We start from the raw sequence: 27,586 nt of genomic DNA on the forward strand, positions 1-27,586 counted from the left end.
TATGGGTAGGCTCTTTATTAAGTGGTTATTGCTGTACCACGGAGGTCAGACAAGGGCAGGAGCCTAAGCAGTGTCAGCCCCATGAACGCAGATCTCCTCTCCCAGAGGGCATGGCTCTTCAGGAAATCTCGCTAGGCTGGGACGGGTGAGCCCAAGGTCAGAAGTGGAACTGGAAAGCCTCGGTCACGTGCTGCTTCCAGGGCTCCAAGCTGGGCAGCAAGGAGGAGATGCCCATGACATGCCAGGTCTCCCCGTCTGACACCCCTGAGGTCTGGTAGGACAGCAACTGCACTCCTGCCTCTGTCAGGAGGCCTGGAAGTAGAAGAAACCCCTGGTTGGCACGGGGCGTGGGGGAAGGAGAAGCAAGAGGCTGGGAGCTGGCTAGCAAGTCTTGGATTCCTGAGATCAACATTGCAACGGGGGTGATGTTCTCAGAGCCAAAGAGCTGAGACAGAGAGGGGACAGAGGGCTCTGCCCAGCTTCCCTCGCTGTTCCAGAGGCTTCAGGAACACTCTGACCATCAGGCAGAGCAGGGGAGGGAAGAGTAGCCACAGAGAGCTACAGTAATGCCAGACTTGCTGTCTGCTAGTTTTATCCAAATCAACAAGGGAGAAAAGCAGGGGAAAGTTCCTCTGGGCAGCTGGCAAGGACAGTGAAATTAGGCCCTTTGAGATCTGTGGATATCCTCTCTGCCAGACTTGGACGTGCTCCAGAACCCCCAGCAGCCAGGCGCCAGGGAACTGGGGCGGGTGCAAGATCCCCACAACTGCTGGCAGGGATGCCCTGACAGGCTTTGCTGGATCGGGCTGGCCACCCAGCCTGCAGTCAGAGGCTCCTCTCAAGGGCTTGGAGTTCCTGGGATGCAGCTCCACAGACAGATCTAAACTGTGCACTTAATGTTGTGAGCACCTGGCTCATCACAGGGGCACGGGGCCCGAACCCTGCCGCCCTGCTTTGCAACCTTAGATAAGGCACTTTCCCTCTGAGCTCCGTACCCACTCCCCAGATGTCCTGGAAATTGGCATGACAGACCCTCTGTATGCTGCAGATCCAGAGATGCCTGCAGGCGTGGAGAGGGGCAGAAGGAAGCAAAGTCCAGGGAGCCCAGTCCCAGGACAGAGCCATATACACACGCACGTGCGCGCGCACACACACACACACACACACATGCCCGCCTCTGCCTCGGGTGCACTCGCCAGCCCTCCAGGCTCCCTCACCAATCACGGTCGGCAGCATCTCAGGGCTGGAGGGCTGAGCCCGGAACACGAGCAGGGGTAGGCCCTGGCGGAGAGGCACCTCTGGTCTGAAGACGGCTCCGTTTAGTGCCCGCAGCACAGGTGTGGTGCCCTGGACCAAGCCCACAGCCTGGTAGGGGGCACCTGCCAGCGCCACAGTCAGGAGGCATTCCCCGGAGTCCTGCTCCCCGGGTGCAGCAGGGTTGTGGGAGGTGGTCACCTGTAGGCAGACGGCAAGGAGTCGAGGTTATGCCCACCTTCCTCCGGCCTAATCGCCAATTTGTGGGGCTTCAGCCTGGCTGACACGCTCAGCAATTCAGGGCTGGGGGAAAGAGCAAATGGGTAAGTCTTATGCCCCTGAGTGTGAGCTTCCTGCGACAGTGACCTCCCTAAAGGGAGGGCAAAGAGAGATCTACCAGCTACAGGTAAAGGCTTGGAGAGGAGCGGGGAAACTGGGGAGGATGAAGAGGGAGGGAGGGAGCAGGGCTGTGAGAAGGGCTAGGATTAGCAGACCTGCCACTGGAGGCCGATCCAGCCTGGTCCCTCCTGCTCTGACTGCCTCCTGCCCAGAATCAGTGGCCTGTAGGAGTGCAGGGCGGGGAGAGGAAAGGGGCCTGGTAGCTCTCCTGCCCATTGCTTCTGCCAGCTCCCACTGGCTGAGAAACACAGACTTTGATCTAAAAAAGGGACCAGAGGGAAGACGCCGAAGGGAAGCCAAGAGGGGCAGCAGAGGCTAAGAGGGTGTGTTGCAAGCAGCCAGAATTTGCACGCTAAGCAGGCAGCCAGGTGCTGTGGTAATAGGAGCCCTGGATAGAGAGTTAGAGGCCGAGCCCGCTGGGCTCATTTCCAGCTCCCAGCCTGGCGCCTAAACTTCCTCAGCTGGGATGTGGGGGTCCTGCCACCCTTCCTGCGCACACAGCGCTCATACACAAAGCCATTTCACGAGCATCAGTTCACTCGCAGCAACGTGCAGAGGCTGATGGTACCTCCAACTTTGCAGATGACGAAAGTCCTGCCACTCTCACAGGTAGACACTGGCACGCACCCAGGGCTCCCACTCAATGAGCGGAGCTGTCAGGTGCTCTGAAAATGCAGGGGAGCAAGGCGGGGCTGAGCAGGGCAGGAGTAGGGGGGAGGCAGGCGGGGTGCACACCTCAAGGCCAGCCTCTTTCACCAGCAGCGTGGCGTTCACCAAGTTCACATCTGCCTGATGGGACGCTTTCTTCAGGAGGCCAACAATGACGGCGGGGCTCAGGCAGTTCCCAGAGTTCTTCAGGGACATTCCTGGAGACCGAGAGAAGCCATCGTAAGTCGCCATGTGTCAAACAACACGGGAGGGGGCAGCAGACCACTGGCACCGGGTTCCGAGTCCTCACCGCCCTGGGGGACCCTAACCCCATTCCGGGGGGCGCAGTTCTGCCTTTCTCTGGAGGATGGAGAGCCAGTGGTGGGAGACACACGGGGTTCAGGCCAGGCCCCCCGGGACACTCTACACCAGTCTAAGAAACGCCCCTCCAAAACAGCCCGCCTCCACGGCCCCTGCACACTTGCCCCTGGCCTGGCCACCCTGTCCTGCCTGACATTCCCCAAGGGGACGTGGAAAAGGTCCTGTCCTCACCCCTGCTGGCACTCACCCCCTTGCCAGCCTCGGGAAACAGAAGCAGAAAAGGACACGTAGAGAACCTGCCGCCCCCGTCTGCCTCGCCTCCTTGGGGCCTGGGCACTCAGGCCAGTGGGGACGCCTGGCTCTGCCCCTGCCCGGCGCTGGGTCTGCCCACCAGCACCCCAATCTCTCCCCAGCTGTCAGTGGAGGGGACAAGCCTCACTCAGCAGGGTGAACGGGACCAGAGTTCTCCCTGCTCTCTCAACCACACCTGCACAGGGCCGGACCCTGCAAAGACAGACAGAACCTGCAGAGGGGCAGACAGGGGGCGCTGTCCTGGCCCCACTCCCCTGCTGAGCGGATGCCCCACTCCCACCCCCGAGGACATCAGCTTGCCGGAGAGCCCACCTCAGTATGTCACGGAGCACAAAGCATCCCCACCGCCTGCTTGTCTGGCACACCCGCCCTGACGCTCACGTCCCACGTGCAGAGCCCAAGGCTCAGAGAAGGGAGAGCCACACAGCAGGTAAGCAACCAGCTCAAAACCAGAAAAGGTTCTGCCACTTCACCCGGACTCCCTCCACCAATCCTACTGCCTCTCATGCGAAACTCCAAATCCTGTGGAGGTCCCTCGTGCACTCCAAACGTGCACATCTTAAAAATACTGCATAAACACGACTTATGACAATTCAGTATATTTCCCAGTGAGGTTTTGTACCCCTTCCCCTCTGTCCCCCCCTCGACAGCAGGACAGCCACACTCAGACAGAACATGAGACATGGAGTCAGAAGACCTGGGTCACCTCCGAGCCCCTCACTGGTCTGTGACCTGCGGCAGACATGCCCCGCTTCCCCCTCCCCCTGCAGAGTCCCCGGCTCACCCTGTGTTGTCACCTGGATGGTCCCTTTGGGGGACCCAGCCCAGGCTTGCATCAGTGCCCCCAGAGCTTCTGCCAGACCAATCCAAGGCTTGGTGTGTGGAGAGAACGCGCCAGTAAGGGCCTGGGCATTTACCTGCGGAGAAAGGGGCCCTGGGGCTGAGATCAGGAGGTGGGGACAGGGCACACCTGCCTGATTTGGCACCCAAACAAGGTCTTCCTGCCAGGACCCAGCTCCACGTGGAGAGCAGAAGGCACAGGGTCACCCTGGCTTTGGGTGCTGGGGGGTGGGGAAGGACAACCTCTATCAGCCACCAACAAGACGACAGCTTGTTCCTATAGCTGAGGACACCTGAGGAGCCAGAAAAGGGCACAAAAAGGCCAAGACCACTGCAAACTGCGGGAAGGGGAGCAGGGAAGGGGGAGAGGGACATCTCCCTCTCCTCTGGACCTGTGCCAGCCTGGGGAGACTCGCTTTTACTGTGCTGCGGAAGGAAGGTGGGTCTTTGACATAAAACATACAGGGAGTCACGGGCCACTAGGACGTAGAGTGGTAGGCGTCTCTGGGACGGCATTCCTAATTTGCTTTCATTTTTACTTTCTATCTTGATTTTTTTAATGTGGTTTTTATATTGTCACAGAACACTTTGCCCAAATACCAGTTTATAAGGCTGGATTCGTAGACTTTTGACGATACTATCACTCTTCAAATGTTGACCCCTGTGAACTTCCACCCCCCACCCCCGCAAGACGTGCTGGGCAGCTGACGGAGGCAGAAGCCACACAATCGTTTAACGTTGTGAGTCTAGGAGCTGGCCGGCCGGACCCTTGCCAGGGGCTCGATACCAAAGCCAGCTGGTTCTGGTGAAAATGTCCATTCCATCTTGCAGCTCAAGACGTTCTGGCTGTGTTATGTATTTGGCCACTTTTATTGAGGCAACTCATAAATAAAACCATCTAAGAAGGATTTAATTAGAAACCTAGTGTTGGAGGCAAATCAAACAAGCAGTGATCAGATGTCATGAAAAGAGAACATAGACACTTCTCTTCCCGCTTGCATAAAGCTACAACTGGCAGAGAATTCAAGGAGAGTTGTGATGTTGGAAAGGACAGAGGCGGCGGGACTCCCCAGCAGACCCTTCTGTGTAAGGGGCTTCCCTGATCCTCTCTGGGGGGCCCAGAAAGGAGGGGCAATGAGTCCCAGAGCTGCGGGAAGAAGAGCAGAAGCACCAGGCAACAGCTAGGGAGGCGAGAGCCTGCAGCAGGCAGAGGGAAAGTGCTCAGCTGAGCAGCCCCAAAGGCAGTCATCACACCTGGTTTGTCCTCTGTCAGGGCCACAGCGCCCCACCCCAGGGCGGTGCTTGCCGAAGGTCTGCTGAGTAAAAGTCATCTTCTCTAGAAGGTGAGTAGGAGGCTCCAGGCAGAGCAGACGCCTTTGGGCACCAACCTGACCAGACGTTAGTCTGCACCTAAGGTTACAGCAGAACTAAACTGGAGAGGACCCAGTAGAGAATGAGGGACAGATTTCCTATGTGACAAACATGACTTTCTTTCCAAATGCCTACTCTACCCTACCCACCTCTGTGGTTGGAGAGGTCAACTGGCCAAGTTTAACTATATGACCAAGAGATATGACCTCTTAAGAAAGAGAGAAGGGAAGAGAGCAGCCCAGACCAGGTGGCAATGGTGACAGCCCAAACCTCACCTGGGTCCCTGAAGCTTCACCAGGGAGGCAGCCCATGGCATGCAGAGGGAGCAAGAAAGAGTATCCTGTCCCGAGGAGCCCACAGACCCAGCACAGAGAGGAGAAGGCGCGGACTCAGACGGACCACGCTTCTTGGTGGACTGTCGTGCTGTGGTCATCCCCAGGCTCTCCGGGCCTGCCAGTTGCACCTGGGGTGGCCAGCCCCATAGGACAGCAGCGGGCTCCCTTACTTTCTCAGGATGCAGAGGCCAGGGTAGCCTGGAGAGCCAGGCTCTCAGTCAGGGCTGGCAGGGCTGGACAAAGCATCCTACGTCTCTCCTGCCGCAGTTCTGTTCTCCACAGTCAAAATCCCTGTGCTGAGTCAGGAAGGTCAGGGACCACCCCCCAGCCCCTGCCCCTACCCTCATTCGTTGTAGGTTAAATGCCCCAGGCAGAGCCACATGAGCCGCAGAGCAGCTTACATCTGGGTTTTTTTGTTTGGGGGTAGGTGGAGTTGTCCTCTGAAAACTTAGAATTTAGTTAAAGGCTAAGATATAAACTCATGAAACCTTAATAACAAGAGAGAATGTGGTTTGTTGCAAAAGGGTTGGGATGGAGCTGGAAAGGCCAAGCAAGTCTTCGTGAAGGGGTGGGTGGCGAGCCCCTTGAAGGAGAGCTATGCCTTCCTCGTCCATCTCTGTATCCCCAAAGGGCTAGGACAGTATCTGGTACCCACTGGACCTCAGGGATCATCTGAAGACCAAACAAAATTGACAGGACTTGAAGTGTAAGTCAGGTTCGGCTTGGAGGAGAAACACACACCTGGAAGGGCCCACTCTGAGCAGTCGAGAAGGCCTGATTTGGGGAAAGTAAGGGGCCAGCTGGCGAGGAGGGCTGGGGTTGGGGTGGAGATGTGACAGGTTGCCAGGGAAGGGCGTATCCCTACCCGGGGCTCTAAGAAAGAGGGGATGAAAAGCGTGCTCAGGGTCACAAGCTGAGAGCACCCTACGGAGCTTTCCGCACAGCCATCCTCCACCTGTCACCACCACGGGCGTCCCGCCCTCCAGCCAGCCACGCTCCTTCACTCCTAAGGCCTGTGGAGAACAAAGAAACCTTTCTCTAGAGGCAGGGCCCTGGGAAAAGCCGCAGTCTCTGCAGCGGGGCTACAACATAACAGGTGAAGCTGGCTCCCCGTGGCGGGGCCTCAACGATCAAGGCTAATCCCGGGCAGCTCCCCTCCCCACCCCTCAGAGCGCTGGCTCAGGTGGGGGTCTCTGATCTTCAGCTCCCAGGGCTGAATCCAGGCACTGACTCACTGCCCCCAAGCCCTGCCCCATCATCAGCCCCAGAAACCACAAGCCTTTCTCCAGCTCCTCCCTCTAACCTCCAGGCCCAGCCCTACAGGGCATACTCACGACCCCGGCGAGAGATTTCCCCTTTGCCATGTCCACGAACTGCACGGCGATCTCCTCCCCGCACCGGCTCTGCGCCTCCTTCGTGCTGGCTCCCAGGTGGGGGCAGCTGATGACGTTCTCGTGCTCCACCAAGGCCCGGTCCCGCGGGGGCTCCTGCCCAGGAAGAGACACCTCTGGGTGGGCTGCCACGGACCGCCCCAGGGGGGTGGAGGGGAGGAGGGCAGGAGGGAGGCCGCCTCCTGCTTACGTTTGGTCAGGGTGGTCGCTGGACCCAATAATAACCGACTTCCTTGTGAAGGTCCCATCACAGCAGAGTAGACAGAGCCCTAGACCAATCTCAGCTCCACCATTTACTATCTGTGTGCCTTTGGACAAATCTCCATCTCTCTGAGCCTCGGTCTCCCAATCTATAAAATGGGTTAATACTACCTACTACCTAACACTATTGTGGAGATCATGCAGTGATAGAGGTTTTCAGCTGGTGGTAGCTGTTGTCACTGGTTTTTCCCCTCCCCACCCTAGTCCCCTACCCAAACCCTCTGCCCCAGCACTTACTGTCAGCCCTCAGCAGTCTTCATGTGCACTCCGCACAGTTGTTGCATCCAGACTCTCACCACGAAAGGCGGTTCACCTGGGCACCCCTACCCTACCCTCCAGTGCCCCTTCCACCCCTTCTGCTCACTGGGCAGCTTGGAAATGTTACTGACACCTCCTCTCTTTTGGTTATTCTCCCCAGGACTCATTGGCTCCCCCTGGACTTTGGCCACGTAGGTCTGAGTGCTGACTACAGAGTACTAAGTGCCATGAGAAGCCCGAAGAGAGCCAGTGTGGGGAGAGGGGAGAGGGGCTGTGGTGGGAAATGGCAAAACAAGAAGGACCGGGTGCGCCCCTGCCTTCAAGGAGCTGACGATGCAGTTGAGAAAGATGACCAGGACTACAAACCCGATGCACACTATGCTCTGAGCAGGGGACAAACAGTGATCCAGGGGCTCCGAGGGCCAGGGTCTTGCCAGGGCCACCCAGCTGGTAACCAGCAAACCCCCTCTGCCTAACAAAGCTCACGCTCTCTCCCCTGGATCCCTGACGCTGGCAGCAGGATTTTTAAGACAGGCCAAAGGGATTCAAGTGGAAATGCACTCATCATCACTCCACCTGGGCAGGACGGGGGCAGCAGGTGAGCACAGGTTGTGTCTCTGCTCCTGCAGAGACCTAGGGAGAGCAGCCCCTGGGACCAGGGGAAAGGCTTCTAACCACTATCCTCAGCTTCCTTCCCCTCCCTGGGAAGACAGGGAGGGAAAGGAAAGCCAAGGGACACTGAGATTCATTTCCCCAGAGACTTCTATCAGTACGTTAAACCCCTCTCTCCCGCCCCAAATCCTCCACCTCAGAACTGATGTGCTGCTCTGACTTCCCCTGAGTTAGCAACAGGGAAGCCATCTAGGAGCCTGAGGCCAGGGATAGGTTCTATTTAAAATCTGAGTTTTGCAGAAGACAGCAGGGTCGCCTCTGCACCAGGCTCTGCAAGGGCTCCTCAGGCCACATAGGTGTTCTTCCTGGCGACACAATTTCTATTACCTCTGACCTATTACCTCTGACCCACAGACAGTGTGCCCCCGGCCTCTGTACAGGCTGGGCTTCCCTCCCAAGCCCCTCCGCTCCCGTCTCCCCACCCCCGAAGACCACGGGCCGGGCTCTGACCTCTGTAAACACGTCCAGCGCGGCGCCAGCGCACTGACCCGACTGCAGGGCCCGCAGCAGGGCGCCTTCGTCCACTATCCCTCCCCGAGCACAGTTCACCACGCGCACCCCCTTCTTGCACCGGGCGAAGGTGCTGTCGTTCAGCAGGCCTGCAAGAGAGGGAGGAGCTTTCCTGTGGCGATGGTGCCGGGATCCCCCGAGCTCTCCCGCATCCCCACCAGAGGCCCTCCCTTCCCCGCACCTGCTCTTCCCCAAAGGCCTCTTTCCTGCAGGACCACCGCCTCACTGGTCTCACCCACTCCCTGCTCTGGGGCAGGAGTCCTGGTTCCGGATTTGGACCAGACTCAGTTTAGAAACACCCCAAAAGTCCTTGAGATATTCAAGGACTTCAAATGGGCCCAGGAACCAGACAGGCCTGCAGTGGCCCCAGGATGAATCCACGGCATCACTGGTCGTAAAGGTTGACCCAGCTCACGCAGATCCCACGCATTTCTAGCTAGCACACCCCTCCCTGGTCTGATGCAGGGCCATGTAACAAAGCATCACCAGGCTCCATGCTCGCAGGACCTGGGTGTGCCCCCCAACCCCCGCTATCTGGTCACCAGTGTAGGCAGAAGGCCCAGACTGACAGTCCACCTTTATCTGGTCTGTGGCTACTATGGCCAACCCACAAGCAGGGACACACCTACCTGTGGTGGAGGGCAGGAGAGGTGTGTGCACAGTGATAAAATCACAGAGAGGCCAGATCTCCTCCAGGGGCAGCTGCTGCACACCGAAGGAGGCCGAGACCTCGGGCGAAATGATGGGGTCATACCCTATAGTCTGGAGAGGCGAGAGAGAGGCAGTAAGTGTCACTGTTAATTATTAGTCCTGGTGTTATTAATCACGGAGACCGTTTATGGAGCGTTTCCCACAGACCAAGCACTCTCTTAAGCCTTTCCCAGTTTATCTCTCATCACAACACAAGGGGGTTGGCACTATTCTTTCTACTTTAGAGCTGAAGGAAGTGGGGCTTACACACCAGAGGGACAGGGCCAGAGTTCAGAGGGAGGTTCGCCCGCCTCCAAGCTCTGAATCTCAGATGGGTGCACAAGCAGCTGGTGTGCGGTTGGACCAGTGGCGCTTAGAAGCCCTTGGCAAGTAGGGACCCCACGTGAAGGAGGACAATTCTTGGGGGAGCAGTGCGGGAGCCACAAGGCAGAAGCAAAAGGAAGGGAGAAACTGGCTGCAGCCAGAGGCCCCACAGGCCAGGAAACAGGCAGGTGTACGGGCCACCTCAACAGAGTGAGGGAGAAGTCGGGGAGGAGAGCATGGTGGTGCAGGGCGGGGTTACCAATGAGACAAGGACTCGCCACTGAGGAAGGGGGTGGAAGACCAGCAGGGAGAGTGTGGTCCCCTCTCTTGCAGTTTCTTTTAACAAGCCTTGAAGTGCATCTTGTCTTAGAAGACATGACGTGATGACTAATCACACAAAGGTATACATGACTAACGACAGATCCTTTCAAGGAGAGATCCTTTCAATGAGGCAGGTCTGACTGGGGTGGGGAAGAACACCAAAAGTAGGAAAGTGAGAGACATCAAGGCACCCTGGATGGGGAGGACCCAGAAAGAAGCTTGGTCTGGGCTGGCCGGGGAGGAGCTGAGCCCCCAGAGCACTGGGACCTCCATGAGGCTGCAGAGAAGGGAGGAAGTTTGACTCCTGGGACATGGGGACGGGCAGGAAGCTCGGCGGTGTAAACTTCACCACCTTGGGAAACCCACCAAAGGTCATCGCAGGTTGATGGGAAGAGGAAACACTGAAGAAGACAGCTCAGGAGAAGGAAGAAGGGACAGACTCATAGCTGATAATGGCAAACACGTCTTTAGCATTTACTGTGTGTCTCATACCTGATGGGTTAGGTACTGTTATTTCTCCATTTTACAGATGAGGAAACTCAGGCAGAGGTTAAACGGTTTAGCCCAGCTCACAAACGTAGTAGCAAGTGGTAGAGCTGGGACACAAGCTCGAATTCTGGCTCCAGAGCCTGCCCTCCCAGTGCATACCCTCTAACCAGGGGTGGGAGGGGAGGCCCACAGCCCCACCTGAGAAAACAGGGGTAGAAACACATGGAAACATGGCTCCTACATCAGCACCAGTCCTGTGCCAGCCACACCTCTCTCAGCAAGGGCAATGCTTTAGGGGTTGCCAAGGCAGCACAAGCAGCTGGGAAGAACGTGCAACCAGGTGTGAAGCATCTGCCTCTTGCAACGGCGAAGACCTATCTCTTTCTGGCTGGCCCACCCAGGCCTTGCCAGGGCTCTCTCTGTGGGCTCCATCTGTGTCAGGAACACTGATTCAGGGGAAGAGGTGTTAAGAGCCATGAGAATCTCAAAGGCATCGGGGTCCTCAAGAAGGCAGGATAGCCGACTGAGCCAGGCAGGTCTGCAGGACCCAAGGTATGGGTTCTGACCCAGGAGACCTGGGCCTAAGTCCTGCCCCAGTCACTGTCAACTGTGTGTCAAGGCGCAAGTCAGCGCCCTCCAGGCCGGGGTCCTCAAGCCTAAGGAAAGTAGCACTCTTCAGCACAAAGTCATTCTCTGCTCTGATTTCCAACAATTCAATGTTCTGTGGAAAGAAAGCTCCCTCAGCCCTGAGAAAATGTTCAGAGTTGGCCCAGGATTAAACAAAAACCAGAAAGAAGGCAAAGCATTAACACTTCAACAGCGCTCATCTCTACGGGGGGAGATTAATTTCTTTCCCCTTTATGCTTTCCTATGCTCTTTGGACTTCTCACCATGGATCATGAATTTCTTTTGAAATTAGGTAAACGTAAGTTATTTGAGAAAATAATGGTAGAGACGAGAGCTGTTATCATGTTGGCACTCCTAGAAAAGGAAACGGTTATGAACGAGGTGTCACTCTTGGAGCACATGTTTTCATCATGGGACTTGCAGGGTGAAAACAGCCAAGTGGACACATTGTTTAACTTCAAGTTAAAAAAAAAAAAGGTATTTAAAAAAAAATAGCCAAGTGTGCTGCACCCCAACCATTGGCGGAGGTTTGGGGGAAAGGGGCTGCCTCCCCCAGGCCCTCCAGGATCCTGAGCTCACACCCAGGACAGGACCATGTGGCCATTCCCCCAATGTAGCCTACTCGTATTTCACGGGGGGAGTGAGATGTCCGGGGAGCAGAGGATCCTTGCCCTTGTTCTCACAAGTCCTCTTTGTCTGCTGGCGCTGAGTCTGGCTGGAATAAAGGCCCCATTCATGTCTAATCCAGATGTACTTCTTTTCCCATGCGCAGGCAGAGGATGGGGACACCCAGAGAGGTCACACAGCCAAGCCTGGTGGAGCGAGTTCACATAACTCTATTGCCTCTGGGCTCTCGGGAGCCAAGAAGCAGCATGGGGCTGCCGGGAGGAAGGGTCCTGCAGGCTGAGTCTGGCCCAGTGGCCCCACTGCAGGTGTCCGAGGCTAAAGGGAAGTGGACGGGAGAGGCGGGGACAAGCATCTCCCAGCTGTCATAGATGACAGTACCTTGTTCATCTCCAGACAGTTGCAGGGGAAGAATTAGACTGAGAAAACCCCTGCTTTCACTTTCCACTCGAGATACCCAGGGCGGGCGGGAGCTGAGTGCAGCTAATTGGGGCTCCTTCACCAGGAAACTGTGTTGGAGGCCAGGGGGTAGAAAGGGTGACATCAGGCCCAGGAGGTCAATGCCTGAGTAGGGTCCCGACGTGTCCTGCAAAGGTCAGATGTCCTCACATACAGAAGCTGGGGCACTTCTGGGTGCACACCATCCATTCCTAGAGAGGAGCCTTGGGGAGACACACAAAGGGATTCCACATCCCAGTCCCAGCCCCGGGCAGAGTCCTGGTGCTGGGGCAACAGAGGAACCCCCGCTCGTCAAGCAGTGCTCCGGGGCAACCTCCGAGCTGCTGTCACAGAAGGCAGCCTTGGGAGGCTGACCGTGCCGGCCCCCCCTGCCCTCTGGCTGACAGAGGAGGGAGAAGGGCAAGGAGGCCTTCAAAGTAAAGAGGCTCCAAGAAAGAAGCCAGCGGTCACGCCCTCTCTCTGCCCCAGAGCCCAGCTTTTCGGCTTAGCCTTGGGACTCCCTCCGGACACAAGATCTTAAACAGAAACCCAACATAAAACCAGATCAAGTCACAGCTGCAGAGGTGAAGGCCCAGAGTCCCACCACCTGCTGCCCCGCCGGGCGGGCACCCTGTGTCCCTAAGGCACCTACCTGTATCTAAAACCTGAGGTTCTAGAAAGAATTCGAACATCACTGCTCTAGGGCAGGAGGGATTCCAGGTACCAGGCTGAGATGGGAGCTGCCTGTCCTGAGAATGGCTGAGCAGTGACTCGGCACGGAGACTGGTTAACTAGTGGGGATCAGGACAAAGACAGAGGTGGCGGCAGCATGCAGTGTGCGGGGCAAAGAGCCCCCGACTGGAAGTCAGGAGGCCCAGTCTGAGTTGGACTCCACCACTTACTACTCCTATTACCGTGAGCTTCGTATAACCTTCCTGGGCCTCAGTTTGTTATCTGTAAAGCTGGGATGATAACACTGAGCCCCGAGGGCCATTGTGTCACAGTATCTAACACGGCAGACCTCAGGAAACATTAAGAGGACCTGAAAAAAATTGGTGACAACTGGTGCCCTGGGTTCAGCGTCCATGCCTCTGGGCTAATGTTAGATTCAGGACAACACTGGCCGCAGAGAAGCTGCTGAGAGAAGCTGCTGAGCTCCTCACAGAAAACCTTGATAAGAAAGTGCAAGGCTCAGCTCCTGGCTGGCTGGGGCCTGTTCACACATTCTAGGGGATGTGCCAGCTTGAAGGAGCCGAGTTTCCAGAATTATACCATATTTTTCAGCAACATCATTGAGAAAAGGCTTCAGGAAGAAAGAACAGTATAGAGCGTAAGACCTGAACGATTCAGAACCCCAGCAGGCTGCGGGCTGCCAGAATCACCCTGAAGCCCACGTTGGCATCTGAGGCTCAGGGCGACTCAGCAGCGGCTCCAGGGTGGCACACCAGGGCTCGTCCTAGGCCTGTGCTGCCGGGAGGGGCAGCCGAGGTGGGCTCCCCCTGCATCCATCCCCCCACACACACGTTAAGTGGTACTGGGAAGCCACCTGGCTGAACTCCCTCTCCCCTGAGTGACCAGGCAGTCACAAAGAAAGGAAGGGAAAGGGCGGTCTGTCCCCAACACAGGAGCACAAGGTCTCTCCTTGTAACCCCTGTGATACGCAGGAGTCAGCCCTTAAATCCTGATACCCTGGACAGGGTCAGGTAGAGGTCACCCATCGACAGCCTAAATAGTGGCTAACAGCCTGGGTTAGGAAAGGACCCCAGGTGCCAGGACAGAGGGGGTGATAAAGATAACCTTCCTGCGCTTCGTAGTCCTGTCCAAGCCAGCCCGACCAGAACTACTCAGTGTCCCCAGTGCCTGCTGGTCCCCTCGGTGTCTTTAGGTTTTTATCCCAAGTTACTGTACCAAACACAGTCCTTAATAATTTGACACCATTTCCTATGACCACACTGTGAACTCACTGCCAGGACCATTTCACAGACTAAAGAGACTGGTAGCCTAATGGGATGATGGATGCTCAGGTGTCAGGGCTCTAAAGGGCACCTGCTTCTACCTCTCGGCCGATGCTCCATCCCCTCATCACATCCTGGCCAAGTAGTTACCTAGTCTCGTGTGTGTATCTGCAGTGACGGGGGCCTCACTCCCTCCTAGGACCACTCATTCCATTTGGCGCCAGCTCTGTCTGTAGCTCTGTCCTCTGTGCTATGCCCAGAGACACAGGTGTGCATTCACAAGCAGGCTCTAGTCATCTCTGAGCGGTGTCAGTCACTTCCGCTGCTGATGCTCAAGTCCTACACCCCTCTGTGCCTCTCGGAAGCAGCTTCAGGCAGCAACTGAGTAGCTGAGTGGTGCCAGAGGAACAGACAAGCTTCCCAGTCACTTCCATCATCCAGGAAATGAGGTGGGGCTTTTCGTCTGGGTTAAGTCACTGCCAAAGTCTCAAGTCCTTGACAATGAGTGTTTCCGAATAGGAGAGTCCAGGGTGCTGCGGCTCCACATGGAAGGGAATAGTGGAATGGCTGCTGGGCCTGGCAACCATCCCACAGTCCCTGTATCATCAAGGAAACGCTCATCTGTTTGGCTACATGTTCCCTGAGTTTTACTTCACTCCTGACCCCTGCTTTTATTATTGTTTTTAAATTTTATTTTGCTTTTTTTCAAGTTTTTTTGAGGTGGCAGAGACATTAGGTTCATTTACTTATTTTTAATGGAGATACTAGGGATTGAACCCAGGACCCCATGCATGCTAAGCATGCACCCTACCACTGAGCTATACCCACCCCAAGTGACCCCTCCTTTTAGACAATCCAAATTTTCCACAAGCTGAACCTTTGACCTTGATCCCTCACAGAAGAGGAAGGAGGGGAAAGGGCTCCCTGTGGCTCCTGGCACCTCACCACCCAGCACAGAGGACATGGCTTTGGCTCATTTCCATGATCAATGGATCCTGCAGGGCCACATCCACCTCTCAAGGAGCCAGAAAAAGTAGTGCCCGCCCTTCCCAGGGCTGAGGCTTAGGAAGGACGTCTGGCTGACTTAAATATATACGGTGGGAAGTAGACGCAGGAGGGAGAAGATGTTCAGTGTGGCACAGTGGGATGCCCGCCGGGCTCTGGTCCACCATCCATCTGCCGTGAGCCTTCAGCAAAAACTTGCAAACCCCAGAGGCTGATATAAAGTTAAATGTTAATCTCTAAGGTCCCTTCTAACACACTGAAGGTGGGAGGGTCTTGCAGAAAGGAGGGAATAGGGGGAAAAGGGAAAATGCCATCGCAGCTCTATGTAAATTCTTCTAGACCAGCAATGATCTGATTTTCAAAACTATTTTCTTTAATGTTTAACTAATGCTTTCCTGGTTGCAGTTTGAACCCACAATCCCTGCCTGAACAGCCACAGAAAACCTGGAGAGGTCCGCCAGCACTCCCAGCTGCCTCATATCTCATACTTGGGCATCCCTGTGGGTTTCTTCTCTTGGTTGAATGGCCTCCCCCCTCGCTGGGCAAGGTCTCCTGGATTGTGCTCCCCCTCCAGAGGTGGGGGGCACTGCTATTGATGACAAGCCTCCCTCAACCAGAAGGGCTACTGAGCTCCCAGAATAGGAAAAGGGGGCACCCTGGTGGGAGGCAGGGTCAGGGATGATTTCTGAGAAGCCCGTGAGGTCTTCCAGGACCATCGGCTCTACAATCATCTCACAGTGCGTAGGCAAGCCCCTTTCAATGTTCTCTGGGCTATGAGGGGAGCTAGAAGATGGATGGCCAATTGCTCTGTTACAAGGCAGTAAATTTGCTCCTGTTTTCTGAATTATCACAGGAGACAAAAACAGCAAAACAAGGAGGCCCTCACAGCAGGGGAGGAGAGGACAGGCCAGATACTAGACACCCCCTCTCTGCTCCACAGGGACTCAGGGCAGCTACTCACCCCAGAGCGGAAGGACCTCCAACTATTCCCAGATTTTGAGTTCAGGTGTCCAGATCTGCAGGCCAATGTTCCCTCCCTCCCTTGATTTACCACCTATTTAGTCGGGGGCTCTGAAGGGGAGTCAGCCCCTCTTAGGACAAAGCCTTGAGCTCCCCTCCAGCAAAGCTGCCTCTCTTCCAAAGCTGCTGCAGGAAGCCCCACATCCAAAGGGTCTGGTGAGCTCTCACCGTCATCCCGAAGGACTGCATCCGGGTGGCCACCTCTCTCCCAATCCTGCCCAGGCCAAGAATTCCCAGGATCTTTCCATTCAGCTCTGTTCCCATGAACTGCAACCAAACAGGCCAAGAAGCTGAAGTCAGCACCCAGAGAGAACTTCAGGCACCAGCCAGGCGGGGCGAGGCAAGGCCGGCTGCTCACCTTCTTCCGCTCCCACTTGCCATCCTTCATGGAAGCCATTGCCTGGGGAATCTGCCTGCAACGACAGACACATTCAGCAGCCCTGTCCCAGACCCCACCAGCCCAGGAAGGAGGCGCAACATGAGGGCTGCACAGCGACCACCTCCGAGGGTCATTCCGCCAGGGAACCAAGCTCAGGCTGAGTCTGGGGGCTCAGGTTCAGAAACACCCAGGATGGTCAAGGAAGTGGAGCAGAGGGAAACCCTTGGCAAGACCCAACTTGGAGCCCTGGGATTTCTGTCTCCAGCAAGGAGTCTGGGAGGAGGTTCTGATTCCATTTCAGCTGCTGGAGTATCAACCCGAGTGACTCTGGGTGTGTAAAAGGCAATAGGTGGTCCTCCATGGGTTGTAGGGATAATGGGATGGGGTACTGGTGGCCTCTGATGGCATAAAGTGCTCCAGAAGGTCAAAGATTTTCATTTTCCTAATCCATGCAGAGCCACAGCCTATGACATCTTCCCCTGTATCAGGGACAGCCGATTACTTATCCTCCCAGGAGAGTTAGGCTGTACTAGGATGGGAGAGTGCTTCAGTCTACACTAACATCTACACCACCTCCTGTCCCACCACCAAACACACACACACACACACACACACACACACACACACACACACACACACACACAGCCTATCTCCTCCTATTGGTCAACCTGGAGGTCTGAGTCTCCATGTGTTTTCCAGAAGGGACAAAGGAAGTTAGGGCAATGTTAGAGGTGGGAGGGCATGACATGTCACATGGGACATGGTCCTCTAAGCTTCTCTGGAAGGGAAAAAGGAAGAGACAAGAAACAATGTTTACATGCTACCTCGTTTAATGCTCAGAACAACTGCATGGGGGGAGGCACTGGGAGTTAAACACTCACCCAGCATCACTCAACTAGAAGTAGCTGAGTCAATTCAAAGCCATGGAAGACACCCCCACCAGTTAGCCTCCTGAGTATTCAAACGTAGGCTTTCCTGCTGGCCACAAAATTCAGTGGTGTGTGCATGTGTGTGTGTGAGAGAGAGAGAGAGAAAAGAGAGATTCTAAGAAAACTGTTTCTGCATTCCTGCTCTACTGACATAAAAACCATTCTTTCCTGTTTACACATCACCAGGACACAGACTTCCATCCGAGGCAAAGGTTGACGGGGAACCTGTTCAACGGTCAGAGCCCCGTGAGCGCATGGGTAAGCGTAAGTAACAAAGCTGAAGTAGCAAGTTCATGGGGAGGAAGTTCCATCTCACTGCCCCAGCCCATCTAGCCTCCGCAGAGGGGCCTCACGTCAGGAATGTAATTAAGGACGATGACTTGCCTTGAGGAAGTGCTCCCTCAGCAAAGCCGGACGAAAAAACGCCTCTTACCGAGTGAGACAGAGCCCGCCTGCCCCCTCTCCATGCCTCCGCCTCCTCACCTCTGCCCGCAGGACCGCGTGGTGCTAAGAGCTGTGCTTAGACCACGGAGCACAGCCAGGCCCACACCCGCCCTCTTGCTGCCCCATCCAGCTGGCCGTGGAGCCTCCCCAAAGGTTTCAGCACTTTGGGGTCCTCACCAGGTCAGTCTCGGGAGGATCATGACATGGGCAGGGGGACCTCCCGAGAATTAAACGGTGGCCGGCCTGACTTGTAAGAGAAAGTAAAGCCGGCAAAACGGTCAACTCTCCACTCGCTGCATTCTCCTCTCTCTCCATGTCAGGCGCTTCTCCTGCACCTCAGGGACCCGTGCACCTGTTCAAAGTCCCCCTCCGAGAGGCCCGCGCAGGCCGCTCTCCGCCCACATTGCCCGATGCTCTTAATTTTACTGTCCGACCTCCTGTTCCCTCCTACTGCTGCCCTGCTAGGTAAGCAGTCTGATGAAACCAGCACACAGTAGGTGATGAGACTGGTCATTTCTTCCTATAGGGTGATTATTTCTTAATTTTCATGAAACATTTTGAGGTCATGGATGGATGGCTGAGGACAGGGCGCTTCCCTTGAATCCCACCATTTCACCTACTCCTTTAAATAAAGCTGGTCCTGGAATAGGAGGAAAATCACTCCTGACTCTGGAGGGAAACTTCACCTCCAGAAAAAAAGTTAGAGAATCAGAAAGCTGCTCTGAGATCACTCCCTCCCTCCCTTCCTCAAAAAAAAAAAAAAAAAAAAGAGAAACACCACCAAAGTTAATGGCACAAGTGACAACAGGGCATCAGACCTCAAGTCCTCTCCAGATGTTCTGGAGGGCAGCTTCCCGTCCATCCCATGGACCCACTGCCTGTCACTACACCACCCCACGCAGCAAGACTCTTGTACTTTACACACCACCTCCTTTGGTCCCTAGGCTGTCCCCTCTACCCAAGAGGCCCACCCCCACAGTGCCTGCTGGAAGAGCAAGAGATTTGACCTTTGAGATCCCATGTGTTATGAATCCACAGGGAGGCACGGGGATCCCAGGGCAGCTTTCTGTTCCGTTCTGCTACATACAGATTTGTGAGGACAGTGACAGAGATGAGCCCTGAGGGCCAGGAATAGGGAATCCAGCTGAGGATCCAGAGAGTGTTTCTTGGCTGAGTTAACCCTTGAGCTTAATCTTGGAGAATAAGATGAGAGTGACCTAGACAGAGACGAAGGGGAAGGATGCTCCCGGCCTCAGAAACAGCATCTGAGAGACTTCGAGGTGAGAGAAGGCATAGTGTTTGCAGGGGCCTCCTGCTGTGACTGGCATGGAGGATGGAAATGAGGAAGGAGAAAGACAAGACCACACACACATTTACTTTCTCAGGGAGCCTGCTCCAAGGTCATAAGCAGCAGCCCTGTGACCGCCCTTCCCCATCTTTAAGCTCCGGGAACCTGAGACGCCACCTGACCCTGGTGTGCCAGAACCAGCTCAGCAGAGCACGGACGGCCTTGAAGTTTCTTAGCAGCCTGAGTGTTGCCAAGCTGAAGTGTTTCTACGTTTCCGTGGGTCAGTTTGCTTAGGGAGTCACAATAATTGACATACCACAGAGACTGACTCTGCTGAGAAGGCAGGGACTTACCTGGCCAGGCACATGATCATCCCACAGGTGAGTTCCGCAGCGCTGAGACTGTTCCCATTGGGGGTGCTGAAGATCGAAGAAGAAAGGGGACATCAGAGGGCCAGACCCAGGAGTCCCACTCCTGGCCCAGTGGATCGCCTCCAGTGCACACCATGCTCTCTCCTGCTCCGTGAGCTTACCTGTGCTTATTGCAAACTGCCAAGCCCACGCCACTACCTGAGTCCTGTGACGTAGTCCTGCCCTAATCCCAGGGCTGGAAGGAAACTCCCTCTTTGACTTTATATTGTCCTGTGGAAGGACCGCTGTTAGAGAAACACACCTGGCCTCTCTCTACCTACTGACTTCTCCCGAGACAGAGAAGTATCACTCTCGACTGGGAGAGAGGTGTGTGGCTCAGCCTTTTTCTCTCCTCTTATTTCAGGATCTACCTGCCGACAGAAAGCACCAGTCCCTGCTGCTCTGTGCCATCAGTCTGACCAAGGCTGTGCCCATGACAAATGCAGATGTCGGCCCCTTGCCCATAGACCTTCCCAAGTTGCCTGACCTGGCTTTTATCCCCACCTGTTTGACCTCTCCTTCTATCTCTCAACCAGCTCTGCACTGAGAAAGCTTCCTCGCATGTAAACCACAGGGCAGTGCTGACTCTGCCCATTTTACAGAAAGAAGAATAAAGACAAAATCCATGAAGCTTTTTTTTTCTTTTCTCAGTCTTTTGTTTGTTTTTTGGAATAATTAACACCCGTGTTCACCCTCCTTCTTCTACTGGGTCTTTTCTTCTCTGGAAATGAAGGTTACCAGAAGAAAAAAGGTCAAGAGGTTCTATTTTTTTGAAATTAAGTGCGGAGGGGTAGAGCTCAGTGGTAGAGTGCGTGCTCAGCATGCACGAGGTCCTGGATCCAATCTTCATTAACTCCATTAAAAAAAAAGAAAAAAAGAATGTGCTCTTAGAAAATTAAAAATCGAGATAAAAGGATTCTCAGAGTCTGTCTTTCCATAAGCACACTTGGCTTCCTGTCGCCCAAGGAGAACGATCAGGCTGTATGGGACACGGGAAGAGGGGCAGGGGTGGGGGGCTACTGCCTCTGGGTCCAGGACAAGAGGTGACCAGGGTGGGTTACCGTTTAACATTTCTTCTGTTGGAGACTGACCTCAGGCAGACAACCGGGGTCAGTTGACCCCTATTCTATAGGTCTCAAGGACACTGAGGCTTCTGAGGGAAGAGAAAAGGCTTGGGGACAGAGAAGCGGATCCAGAGATAACCTTGCCACACCGTCCACGTGCCAGATGGGAGCCAGAAATGAGTGTCACCTAGTGCTGGCACGCTGCCGTGACCTTTGCCCTGGGTTTCTGCAAAAACAGCTCTAAAGGGGACCCTTTCCTCTTGGCCCTGAAGCCTGAAAAACAAACTGCGGTCCTGGCCCCAGAAGGGTGCCGAGAAGTGAGAATGGAGAAAAAATGCAGAGTCCTTCTCCTAGCAAAGGTTGTGCATTTGCAGAAGGGAGATAACAGCAAAGCAGAGCCAAGGAAACCTGGCTCCAGAGGGAACCACAGGAGGGCAGGGCGGGCCTGAAGCAGGGACCAGGATAAATTCACTTGCATTCTCCTGATTCCCCAATCGGGCTGCAACGTGCAAGCACCTGCGGGGCAGCTTTCTGAAGCATTTTGAAGTTGCCTCAGTATCAATACCCAGGGAACCACACAGCTGTGAGCGCTGACCCCCTGCTTGGCCTCAGCCTGGAGCAGGAGTCCTCCTGGGAGCCCTTCTAACTCTGACGTGGCTTTGCCTTCCCTACAGGTTTTTCCTTCCTCCTCACGGTCAGTCCCCACCCCCACCACAAGCTTCCCGACTTACTTCATGACCAGGATGCCCTTCCTTGTGGCAGCCTCCAAATCCACGTTGTCCACGCCTGTGCCAGCCCTGCCCACCACCCGGAGCTTCTCGGCAGCCTCGATGATGTCAGAGGTCACCTTGGTGGCCGAGCGGACAATAAGGCCTTCGCAGTCCTGAGGCAGAAGAAGAAACACCAGGGCCCACAGAGTTGGTCTCTGAGACCTCGGAGAGCCTCTCTGCCCAAATGAGAGCCCCTGCCGGCTGGCTGACTTTGGAAATAGTCAAGGAGAGGAGGCTTTGTACATGCACACACCCCGGAAAGCCTCCACCATCAGTCAGGCCTAGGGTCAAATCCAAGCTCCAGCCCTCACGGGCTATGACTCTGAGCTTCGGCCTCCTCAAGGGTGTGAGGAGGAAGTGAGGCAGATACAGGTACAACACCTGGCATGGTACGTGGCCCTGCTCAGTGGACATCACGTCCTCCGTCTGACAAGGAGTTAGTGAAGGGGTGGGTGGGATCGGATTCTACTTTGTAAGCCCCTGTGCCTGGTATGCTGGGGGCACTCAATAAATATTGGTTGGCTGAATGAATGAATGAATGAATGAAGTGAATAGAAGACAAATTGTTAAGGGGGGAGCGTGTAGCTCAGTGGTAGAGTGCATGCTTAGCATGCATGAGGTCCTGAGTTCAATCCCCAGGACCTCCATTAAACTAAAAAGATAAACAAACCAACAAACCTAATTACCTTCCCACTAAACAAATCAAAAAAATGTTTAAGAGTTGACAATATTTTTTTTTGAAAAAGACAAATTGTTAAAAGGAAAACATTTCCTAAAATAAGAGACCGAAGAGAGGGGAAGAGGAGAGAACAATTAAACAGGTCTATAGTTACTCGGAGACCCAGGCAGTCTTAGACTAAAAATGTATATATGTGTAAAAAATCAGACTTTCTGGATTCATCAGAGCTGTTGCACTTGGGCTAAGCCAGACCCCAGGACAGTCTTCCTTAGGCCCAACCAGAATCCGGTGGCATCTTCACAAAATAAGGATATTGTTGCCAAACTCCCCATGAGAATCCCCAGGAAATGGAGCAGGTGAACAAATGCAGAGCCTGCCCAGAACAGGCCGTCCCAGGTGGGTGACGCCACAGCTCGTGTCACTGCACAAGCAGCAAGCTGGGAACCAGGAGGCCAGGCTCTAGTCTGGGGTCTGCCAATAACAAGCGGAGTCACAGTGCCAGTCATGTCACCCCCACCCCCGGTCTCCTTCTGTAACATGAAAGTGTGGGAAGGAATGGCCCCTGGGGTCCCGCCCAGGTCTGATCAGACACCTGCAAGTGTAGGTCTCGCTGCCTGTCCCCAGTGGAGCACCCAGCCGGATTCCATGAGAACCTTCTCTCTTCCCTCCCCACCACACAGGTCCTGGAGACAGAGAAAGGCCATGAGCATCTGGCATCCAGGGTGAGGGCTCACTGTATTTACTGCACACAGGCCCCGAGCCTAGGAACAAGTTTGGACAAGTTACCTGCAGAGAGAAGAAAGCTGTTTTCTTTCCACTGAGGGGAGAAGAGAAATGAAGCTTATGCTGCAGCCTATTTAGATCTGGAGGGCCTCTCAGCACTGGGATGAGTGCTCAGGAGAGGCTCCAGAATTACTTCTCTGAAAGTGTGCATGCCTCAGGCATCCTCACTGGCTGGGGGCTAAGCCAGACTGCAGAGCTAGACGGAGGATCCTTCACAGGCACTCCAAGCCCTTTTATGTCTGTGGTTCTGAAATTGAATGCTCTCTCCAAAGCTACCACCCCCTCTTCAAATCTGGCAATCCGCTTCCCAGAGGATACATCGAGTGGACAGGAGGATACAGACTGCCCAGGCGTCCACCCTGTTCTTGCAGGCTCTGAGGACAAGCCCAGGAACAGCACTAGTTTTTCCTTAACAAGCACAGCCTCTCTCTGTGGAAGGATCTCCCTTATGGAGATTTAACCCAAGTCTCTCTCTTTTCCCTCAAGGGTGTGCCCCTCAAACCAGCTTTCTGTGAAGCCAAGAAGTGTGAAGAGCCTGCAGTCAGATCAGCGCAGATGTGTACACAGAGCTCATCTGTCCCCTGGCAGACTCCCCTTCAGCAGACGCTGTGGCCAGACCTGATCCGGGCATCCCTTGTGGCCAGAGTTCACAAGCTTTCAAGACCCCTTACATCCTCAACTACCCCTGTTCCATTCAGTTCTTCATTCAGTTGCATTATCAATGAATCCATTCAATCAGCACACATTTATTGATGGCCTCTGTGCCAAGCTGTCTCTGGCTGATCCCCAAAAACCCCTGCACTCCCAGGCACCACCCCTTCTCAGGCCATACGTCGTCCTACTTGGCTCCATGCTGCCCACTCCTCTCCTCCACTCACGCCCACTGTGGCCCTTTGCAAATCCTCCCACATCCTCCTGGCGGTTTGCTGTGATTATAACTTTACTTCTGCAGCATCCCGAGGTCCTCTGTGGCACTCCCGCGGTGGGAATCTCAACACCGCACCCACTCTGCTGTCTACATTCTCCCCTCTCTGGGTGCTGTATCTGTGTACGAGCGCCAGCTGGAACAGACATTTGCTACACTTAGTGGTCCTCCTCCCTGCTCCCAGTCCCTCAGCTGCCTTAGAGCTGAAAAACAGCAGGCCGCTGCTGTTGGATTTACAGCTGTTCCTGACAAATTCTGCCAACTCAGCAGTGGAAACCCGTTCACATTCTTCAAGTTCACACATGCTTCCTTTCCCAAGGAGGACAGGCTCGGCCTTGGGGGTGGATCTAGCATAGCTCCTGTGTCTGACTTAAATCAAAAAAACTCTTCAGGTCATTTTCCCCAGCTACAGAAAATGCAGGCAGGCACTGTTTGGCACAACATGCATGATCCTGATGAGGTAGACGGCTATTTAACTTTTGCAAAACAAATCCTAGTGTAAAGGCTGGAAACTTGCTATTTTAAAAGAGTCTTTCAAAACGTGGACTCTGGCGTGGAAAAGTATTTCCTTCTTTTTCCTTTCTTAAAATGCAGAGATAACTGACTATACTTCAATTGAAAAAAAAAAGATATAAATGTGGTTCAGTAAATTAAATGCATTACCAGTAGAGGTAGTGGATTCTGGCAGGCTATAACCAGCGAGGTAGTGGATTCTGACCAGCACTGCCATTTAACGAAACAGAAGAAAGTATTAGGAATTAACACATATAGTAAGGATAATCTTCCATGAAACTTTAGTGTATGTGTGTACACACACGTGTGTGTGTGCTGAGTTGTGATGTGAAAAATGAATTTCCTATTGTGGGTCATGGTCAAAGTGTAAAAGTCATTGAGACGTGGTAAGATTTAAATGTCCCTGCATATTAGGTTTATTTAAGATGCGACATCTGCTGATAGAAGAGGGACACACAGTCTAAGTAACAGTTTGTTGAGCTCCAAACAAGATGCTCTTATTATTCCAAGCCAATGTTTTCCAAATTTCTGACTATAGCCCACGGTAAGAAACACGCATTTAAGTTGTGATTTTATGCTCACATAACCACACACACGCACACACACACACCCCCACCACACACGTAATTGAAACAAATTTCATGACACAATACTTAGCCTAGCTATCTGCATCGTTCTCTGATTATGTCTTACTTTTTTTTTTTCCAATGCTAATCACGGTCCATTAAACTGACTTCATTACCCACTAATAAGCTGTGATTTACTTCAAATCTGAAAAGCGTGGTTCTGGTGGATAATTGTACTTTCTGACCACGGAGTGAGAGAGAGTAAACTGTGCCTGCCCAGAATACCAAGGAGGGGCAACAGAGGGCAAGCCTGGTTCAGGCAACGTACTCAAGTTCCCTTCAGTATGAAAAAGGCTTAAATAGAGGAGGGCAGGGGGCACTAACCCAGACTCCACTCCATGAAGAGTAACAAGGCATGACATGGATATGAGGACCCTCCGGTGGTCCAAGGAGACAAACCAGCTCTCTGAATCTAATGTCTTACAAAAAGAGACAGAAAGCCCAGGCACTCCTAAACCGCTCAGTGATGCCCAGTGGCCGTTAGCCAACAGACTCCCTCCTCTCCTGCCAGGAGTTTTCAGAGCCTTTCAAACATCCTCCAAGTTTCAGCTCCAGCTTCCCACCACCCATCCCGCCAACTTGCCGACTTCATGGGACCCCTCCACCACCGACAGAGGCCTCCCATTCTTCTCAATTCTGCACTGACCACTCCCTGTCCCCACCCTACCCCTGGGGTACAGGACTTTGGTTTCTATAAAACGGCTGTAAAGCACCAAGTCCAGGCCACTCTTTCCAACTTGGTGTTCTGGTGGAGGTGAGGGTCAGAAGGTGGTCTGGAGACCACTTCACTGACTTCTGGCCATTGCGCAAAGCAAGGCCATTGACACAAAAGAGGAAGTGACAGGTGTGAGGTGCCCACCTCCCATCAAGCTCCAAGGACTGGGTCCTAGGCCCTTGACCCCCCCCCATGTCCAAGCAGATCACCCCCTTCTCTCCATTTGCAGCAGCAGAACCCACAGAGGCCATGCTGCTGGATGGTCTCAGTGCTCAAGTACTGTGTCATCTGGTCAGTCATCTCCCGGTGTGTTGGCCAGGCCTACAAGCTTCTTGAACATAGGGACCAGTCAGAAACTTTTCTAAGTACAGGACAGGGGCTGGATACCCAGATACAGCACCATGGGGGAGGGGAGGCAGGGGGGGTCCACGGAGAAACACAGCAGCAGATGCAAGGGCAGACAAGGGGGCACAGGCAGTCAGGAGGACCATGCATGTGACTGACTCACAGCTCAAGCAACAGCCGTTGCCTCTGTGGTTTGATTGAAGGGGCTCTCGGAGTAGAGAAGGGTGGAGGGGGTGGATCCGCGCTGAGACTGGTTGAGGTTGGTAGGCGGCCACACTGCGGGGTAATGGAGTTGGGGGGTGGGGTCTGAGACGCCTGGACACTGGGTGAGGTACAGAAGTAAGAGGTGCGGGAACTGGAGGGAAGAGTTCACAAAAAAAAGTCACAATCCTGGACGAGGCCAGCAAACCTCGCAGGGCCCTTACAAACAAGGTAGGAAAAGAGTGGAATTAGACTGCACTAATTATGTAACACAGCCGTCGGAGATACGTTTCTGAGAAAGATCTGCTAAGAAATGTACATTTCCTGAGGTTGTTTGGGATCGGATTCTAGTTCGATCTGGTCAGGCCAAAGGTGAGGCCATCCTCCGAGGCCACGGGCGGAGTCTAAGCCTGGACCCCGGCAGTGGCAGCGCGGCCGCGTGGCCGGCGCGGGGATCTCGGGCGCCCGCGCCAGCCCCCTCTTCGGAGCGCTCCCTGGAGGCCAAGGCGCAGTGAAAACTCTCAGCACTCTTGCATCAGACGAAAGGCGGGTATGGCGTTTGCTGCCTGAGTCGAGCCGACTTCCCTGCAGTTTCTCAGGCAGCCACGAGACAGGCTGGGACTTCGCCAGGCACCTCCGCGCCCACCCCCTTTCCCAGGAAGGCGGAATTTGGCTAGGGGAGCCAGGGATTGGGAGGGGAAGGATGGCCGGTCCCTGAGCTCTACGCAGGGAAGCCACTTTAGTGCCCGTCCCCTGGCGCCCCAGCGCGGAGAGTCAGGGGTGGAGAGAGAGGCGGCGCGGAGCTGCCGGGGCCACAGAGCGCAAAGACGCTGGGAAGCCGCGCTGGCATCCCGCGGGCAGCCTGCAGGACCATTTGGAGCAGCCTGCACTTTGCAATGCTGGCAGGAGGCACGCCAACGAGAAACATGCGGTTGCAAACTCAACAGAAAGTTTGCATCCTGCAGCTTGCCGCCGTTTGTTTCTGCCTCCATCTCCTCCCTCCCCCGCCCTCCCTAGCCCCCAATCTCAGGAGATCCCAAGACTGACTGACACCAAGGACAGGGATGGGGGGAGAGGGTGGGGCGCGCTGGGCCGAGCGCGGCCAGCCAGTGTCCGCGGAGGATGGCACGCAGCCCTCGTCTTTCTCCCGCTCGCCTCACCTGCAGCTCGGCTATCAGCTCCTCTTTGCTCAGGTTCTGCTTCTCCACCACCTGCAGCCCTCCATCTTGCAGTATCTTCCGGCAGCAAGGGTCCAGGCTATCACTGATAAGCACTTTCCGTAGATTTGCAAAGGCCATTGCTGGAGTCAGCCTCGGAATCGGCGGCTCTCCTCCCTTGGCAGAAACACCTAAACAGAGAAGCGGCTGTTCCCGCTGGCGTGCTCATGTAACTGGGCAGGATTCGCGATCTCCCGCTCCCCCTTTATCCCCCCTTCCTGCTCCTAATGTCT

General features: G+C 54.6%; 1 protein-coding gene across 2 annotated transcripts; it reads right to left on the reverse strand.

Annotated features, from left to right (window-relative positions):
• Positions 1-27,586, reverse strand: PHGDH (phosphoglycerate dehydrogenase). 2 transcript variants are annotated; one of them, XM_072967894.1, is made up of 13 exons: positions 27,297-27,572; positions 21,311-21,462; positions 19,459-19,524; positions 16,424-16,478; positions 16,234-16,332; positions 9,202-9,334; positions 8,513-8,661; positions 6,815-6,967; positions 3,719-3,851; positions 2,389-2,519; positions 1,749-1,815; positions 1,218-1,455; positions 173-312 (listed from the first exon to the last, which is right to left on the reverse strand). In XM_072967894.1, exons 1-12 carry the CDS (start codon positions 27,432-27,434, stop codon positions 1,238-1,240), a joined length of 1,494 nt encoding a protein of 497 aa, XP_072823995.1. In that variant the 5' UTR covers positions 27,435-27,572; the 3' UTR covers positions 173-312; positions 1,218-1,237. The 2 variants fall into 2 exon arrangements, with proteins under 2 accessions (XP_006216204.2, XP_072823995.1); XM_006216142.4 differs by lacking the exon at positions 1,749-1,815 and having other exon boundaries at positions 1-312; positions 27,297-27,586.

This window comes from Vicugna pacos, chromosome 9, assembly GCF_048564905.1.
Source record: "Vicugna pacos chromosome 9, VicPac4, whole genome shotgun sequence".
Lineage (NCBI taxonomy): Eukaryota > Metazoa > Chordata > Mammalia > Artiodactyla > Camelidae > Vicugna > Vicugna pacos.